This window comes from Bremia lactucae (genome assembly GCF_004359215.1).
Source record: "Bremia lactucae strain SF5 chromosome Unknown BlacSF5_NotPlaced_49_SHOA01000009.1_1371882bp, whole genome shotgun sequence".
NCBI classification, from domain to species: domain Eukaryota; phylum Oomycota; class Peronosporomycetes; order Peronosporales; family Peronosporaceae; genus Bremia; species Bremia lactucae.
The window spans coordinates 1,334,434-1,340,833 of record NW_027152062.1 but is presented as its reverse complement, the minus strand read 5'-3'; the positions used below and the strand labels follow the sequence as shown (position 1 = coordinate 1,340,833).

The 6,400-nt window shown below is 42.3% G+C and overlaps 1 protein-coding gene across 1 annotated transcript; it reads right to left on the bottom strand.

Moving 5' to 3' along the window:
* Nucleotides 1-1,359: 1,359 nt before the first annotated feature.
* Nucleotides 1,360-2,865, bottom strand: CCR75_003731 (uncharacterized protein; the record flags this gene model as incomplete). Its single annotated transcript, XM_067961824.1, has 1 exon — nt 1,360-2,865. One exon carries the CDS (start codon nt 2,863-2,865, stop codon nt 1,360-1,362), a length of 1,506 nt encoding a protein of 501 aa, XP_067820374.1.
* Nucleotides 2,866-6,400: the final 3,535 nt, after the last annotated feature.

Sequence of the window (6,400 nt, the reverse complement as noted above, 5' to 3'; positions counted from 1 at the left end):
TTCAGTACAAGTCCACTTCGCACTGCTTCAGTTGCGAGTGGTGCCTTACGTTATTTCACGCACACTAGTACGTGCAGAGGAAGACTTCTCTTAAGGCAACTAGCTTTAAGAGGGTAAAATGAAAACTGTATTAATAGAATTAAGTATCGCTTCTATCTATCTTGTAAATGCTAACTTAATTATAAACTAATACTAAACATGCAACTGAAACCTTATCTTATCTGTCTCTCTCTTTTGTTTACATCTACAGTTGATTAGTCTGCGGGATAAATTGATATAATGGCCTATACCTATTTATGGATAAGAATTCTGAACATTACTATTCAAAGTAATATCCTCCAAATATTATCTACCTTTTCGATAACATATTAATTAACAACCTTTAAGTGTTAATTTCATGTAACGATACACCCCGTAACACCATCTCTTTGCTTGTAAGAGGATTTAGTGACAATTCTATAGCCGTTTGCAGCCGCCATCTTATTGATATGTTCTTCCATGGCTTCCGCTCTGTGAAGTGTCTGTTTTCCTGCTGCTCAGCGTCCATTGAATATTAATAGTCGTTAATGCGGTTAAAAGCGGTGAAATCAGATAAATCATAGAAAATAGCAGATTAAGTGAGGATCGGCACAGTCAGTCAGAGTATTGGAAGATTTTATCAGGGCACAGTCAAAAACGTTCTCTATAAAGCTAAGGGAGCGAGAGAGAGAGCGAGAGAGAAAGAGGGAGAGAGAAGCACGGTAAAAAAAAACACGTCGCGGAAGCTCGTGCTAGCAACGCCGCAGTCCGACAGGTCACAGATAATCGGTCGATAGAATAGAAAACTCGCGATTTTAATGTTAGGATACCTGATTTGGAAATTTAAACCAATCATAATTTAGCATGTTGTAAGTTTACTTTATGTCTGTGGCCCTAGTATTTTTGTCTGTGGCCGTAGTAGTTATGTCCGTGGCCATTGCCGCGGCCTTTTCAAAATTATGAAAGGGAACCATTAATTAGGGGATTTTACCAAAAAACTGAGGGGCTTCCATTATTAAAATGCAATTTGTTGGCTACATATCAGGTTTTACTTCTTAAGTTTTTTAGAAATTTGCATGAGAAAAATTGAATGGACTCCTATTTTGAATATCGCTGGATTGGTGCACGTTGACTAATATAAATATTAAGTTTGCAATATCTAATTACTTAACTTTGTCTATATAGTAATTTGAGCATTACGATCCTTGGAATGACGTTTGATCAGTTCCGTTAATCGTCGAAAGACCTTCGCAAGAATAGTGAAAATTGTACTATATCGTCGCCACAATCAATAGAAATAAAATGCAGAGAATTAATTAAGGAAATGCAACATGATTGATCTTACGCAGTGTGATCTCGCACCATTTGCACCTTTCTGTCCCAACCGCGATACCTCCTCGTTTTGTAGGCCAAAGCAAGCAATGCAAAGAATCCAATGACCATCAACATTGCACTGAAAATTTGCATCTTCGACCATGCTGCAACGAGGGCGCCCTGGAATGCGGCTTCCAGGTCATAAACTTCTTCTTCGTCGTACCCGTAAGCATTAATTGCAAATGCTACGATCTCGTTCTCATGAAGTTGCTCAAAACTGAGTGCTAAGGATTGGTTATATTTCACGTAGCAGACAGGACACGCGTTTTTAGACGGCCACCGTTCTTTCAAAAGGGCTTTATTTACCGTGTCGTGCTGTTTCCACATCCACGTTATACCTGCATTTAGACCCTCTTCGTCTTTCATAGCGAGGTCATCAATTACGCTAGCCGGATTGGACAGCATGAAGTGCTCTCTGCACTCCTCACATCCAAAAAAATTCTTAACGTAAAGCCTGATTGCAGAAATGACCCTGCTTGATTTCCAAGATTGCGTTTCAGACTTCGTGCTGTTCACAACCGTGTTAACTGTTAAAATGTGGAAAAGTGTCCACATGCTGCACGTGTACACTTTGCAAAACTTCCACCTTCCATTCTCGCTCGAGAAAAACAAATTCACTGGAAATGTCGTTTCTCTGTTTCTCTCTTGCCAATTGTTCAACATCACCTTCCAATCCGCATAAGTCCAATAATTACTAGTTTTTATCGCCTTAACCAGTTCAGCTATCACCATTCGATTTTTTTCTAATGGGAATGCTGCAGCTAGAGCTTCGACCCACATTAGAGCGACCTCGTATCTTTCCCCATTCAGCACATTAGCCCCGATAAAAAAACCGTCTTGAAATGTTGAAATCGCCGCAATTCCTGCGTCATGCAGGCGTCTATACTTTGTCTCACGCGTAAGCTCGCTGTAAGATATGTGCCCGTCCTCGCCATCTGTTACGAAGAAATCATTTCTAAGATTTTTTAAATGTGCTGTCACATCCTTAACGTCCACACCAGACTTCACGCCCTGAGATATCAACAAATTTTCGGTCCAATTAATAACAGCCTTAACACTTTGCATGCTGTGCGGCATCATCGCCGCTTTTGCAGCATCTTTCGGCACATGGTGGATCTTCACGGATGGATAGCCAGTGATACTTTCATTAGAGCAAATTCCGCTATTTTTTGTGCAGTCTACGGCACCCACTTGTACTTTGTCAGTACTGGCATAGAATTTGGCGACTTGCTCCCATATAGGGGCGAAATGGCGGCAATGCGGACACCACGGAGCGTAATAGTCGACCAGCCACACAGTGTCGTGTCCTTTCAGCATGGTATCGTAGTCTTTTTCGGAGAACGAGTGTACCTGAAATGATTGAGTAAACAAAGGGCTGCTGTCATGATTGAACAATGAAAAAGCAGTCGCCGAATACAGCAGCAAGAAGACTAGACCCATCATTGACTCGATCACTAGTTTTTTAGACGACATTTGGGAATGCTTAAATTTGTACGATGAGTTATTTTTAACTCATTGTACAAATGAACTTTTGTTAATAAAATGTTGGTCTCAATTCTTAGTGTGTGAACACAACGCGATTAAAACACTATTTAACATATTTTAAAAAAATTAAGGAGATCCAACCTGGAAATTCTGTGACGTCAAAAGTTGATTGGTAGCCGAATGAATCGAAATAAAGTTAAGTAGTAATAGCAACATCTGAGATGTCTATAGCTTATCAATCCACCGTCGATTTTAAATCTTGATAGAGGTGTATTCACTTGGTTCCTGGAACCAAATACGGTATTTCACGAGAGTGGCCCTTACCGAAGGAAAGGCGTTATGCCATTGACGATTACTTTCGTGCTTTAAACGGGGACGAAATGGTGCGTGAAAGTAATTGTCTTCAATCGACACCGACGTTTTGTGTCAAGAATTCAAAGGATAGATGATTCCACTAACTTCTTTTCGTGTTTATTTTAAGCGAACTAAAGACAATACTTTGCTTCTTTATCGCACATTGTGCACCCCTCTAATGATCTTAATGCTGCCATATGCCGACACAAACGTTAATTTGTAGAAGGGATTTTCTTCAAGAAATTGGTGAGATGTACTCTGTACAGCGTGCTCAACTTAGTCATTGGCTTTTATTAAGTGCTTATGCAAGCTAGTGATATTGCGCTTACAGCGATTAACACTCCAACCAACGTGCTTTGGGAAGGCTGGTTATGCCCTGGGGCTTTCAAATCCCCCGACTACTTTTTATCGTCTTGTGACGCAACTGTACAGCCTTCATAGAGGGTTTGCACAGACGTATTTCGATGATATCTGACCATAATCGTGCGGAACAGGGTCGTTTAGATGTGGATAATCACATTGTTTACTCATGAGCATTGAGCGCATGCGCACGAAAAAGTTAAATGTCAACTCATCTAAATGCGTCTTTGGTGCGGAGGAAATCCCTTTTAAGGGTGCTTAGCGAGGTCTAATTGCAGACTTTAGGAGTTGTTAATTGGCCAATTTCTAAAAACAAAAGGTCTTACAAGAAGGGTGTAGTTTGGTGCTGGACTAGCATCGAAGACGTCACTTTAAAGGGGTAAAGCTGAATCTCCTACATGCTACGATTTGACTCTGCTCAATCCTGATCGGCCTTTCAGTGTCGTCTGTGGGGCATCTGACCTTGCCATATGCAGTGGCTTTAACAAGCAATGTTAAGGACGAGAACGCGTCGTTTGCATTTGAGTGGGGGCAGACTAACGAAGAGAAAAGAACTACATGATATGAAGTATACTCTTGTCAGATTTATAGTGCATTCTTGCTTGGATCTAGGCCTTTTCTGATTTATACAGATCGTGCATCCTTACTCACTGCAACTCAGTCGCCTCACCCCTCGTGGAGGATGGCCCAGTGATCTCTCATTATTTGCCGAAGATAATTTTAAGGGGATGTATAAGCCAGGAAAGCAGAACGCTTTGGCTGATGCGCTGTCACGCAGACTGGATTATAAGCATTGCTCATGTCACGACTCTGTCTTTGCCAGTCACTGACTTAATCCGTCCGCTTTATGCCAGGGATGAACAGTGTGTAGCTATACTACGGATAAACGAATCTATAAATTTAGGCTGAGACATCGGCATAATTGAGTGCGGGTTTTATCTATATTCTATCAATGATGGCCTTTTGCGTTATTGCATAGATGCAAGAGATCCTCCGCGCATCGTAATTCAACATGATGAGAAATTAAAGCATTGAATTCTCTAAGAGGCACACGATACTGTTTTAGCGGTCATCTTGGTCGAGAAATCACCGACGGCTCCGTGAGCCATTGTTACTGGTGGTCCAAACTCTACAATTGGGTGCGCATCTGTGGTCGCAGAATCGGGACTTGCCAACGAATTAAATCCTAAGCTCATGCAACTACGCCACTTGCCAATTTGTCCCTACCCACTGGGTGTAATGAGTCCATCAGCATGGATTTGTGTCTGGTCTAACGAAAAAATTGAAAGACAACACGGGCATCGTGGTCCTCGTAGACCGATTGAACAAAAAGTGGCCTAGTTAGCGACTGGTCGAATGCGATTAGATGGTGAAGGAGCAGCCAAGCTGTTTTTAGATCGCGCGTTTCGATGACGCAATTTACCGGTGGCAATTGAGTAGTTTTTCTGGAAGTCGATCATACAGTACTTGGTACCAGATTGGACATATCCACAGCGAACCATCTCCAGACCGATGATCAGACTGAGCATGTGAATGGCTTCATTGAAGACGCTGAGAAGAGGTGACTGTTCGTTAAGCGAACGGTGAACAGTGTGTCTTTGATATACCAAAGCGCTTGAGCACGATGCCAATAATTGTGAGTTTGCGTTCAACAACACTGTGCATGCCTCTACCGGCTATACTCCGCTTTATGGGAACGGTTCACACACCCACGCGTACGTTAACGCTAACACTTCGTGTTTAGGGTCTTGGTAGGGGAGAAATAGCCGTTCGGATTGCTGAAAATTAGCCATATTACAGTTAAGAAACAGATTAGCGAGTTTCTTGCAACGCGATTACATGTCTTGCGACATGTGCATGATAAAATGGCCGATAGTACAAACATAAAAGAATAAGCAAATTTGAAAGGCGGAAGCTGTATTGATCATGCGGCCGGCGATCGAGTCTTGCCAAATGCTAAAAGCTTACTTCAAACGTAGTATCCGCGGTCTTTAAGATCAAATAGCGCACGCGCTTAATTAAATCCATTTTCGGTCGTGGCCAAATATGCATAGCTTATACGCAAAACATTCTGCGCAAACTGCGTTCGCACCCATTGCTCTACGTTGGCTTGATGAAGCCGTATCAGGATCCTTTTCATGGGGATTTTGAAGGCACTTGCGCCGAGACAAACTTCTGTGCCACAGATTGCTGCAACCTCATCAGGATGTCGATCTGGCCCTTCAAATGAGGTTGATTTAGCTTCAACGTCCAAAGACGATTTTGGTAGCGTCGAGGATGCTCGCAGTTCGAACAAGAGACTCACGAAAAAGTTGTTCTTCTGCTGTGCTCGACGCGCAAGAATATCATCAGTTCGACGTTGAGAGAATTCTCAAGTGACGTCGTCACAAGAGTAAATACCGGTATCTGGTGAAGTGGTATGGTTCACCTTGTCGAAATACTCTTGCGACTACAAAGTACTTTTTCGGCAAGATTGCCCTTATGGCGTTGACGTTTTTAAGCGTTACCATTGAGATCAACTAGCGTAGAACGACGCTTCCCACCAATAGACTTGGAGTTTTGTCGTTAATGTGGCTTGGATTCACGGTTGCATGAGCAATTGAAGCATTAGAGGGCTGACTAGGCCGACCCTCATACTTTAACCGATACGCAGCACTTAATTGGCCTTTGGTTTTAACTGCGCGAAATCAAAGCGAATGATTTGTTCAAGCCGAATGTCGTCCACATCGGTATAGTGTGGTTAAGAGACAAAATACTTTGAAGTCCAAGAAACCAATGGACCCTTCGACTCAACGATTCAACGATACTT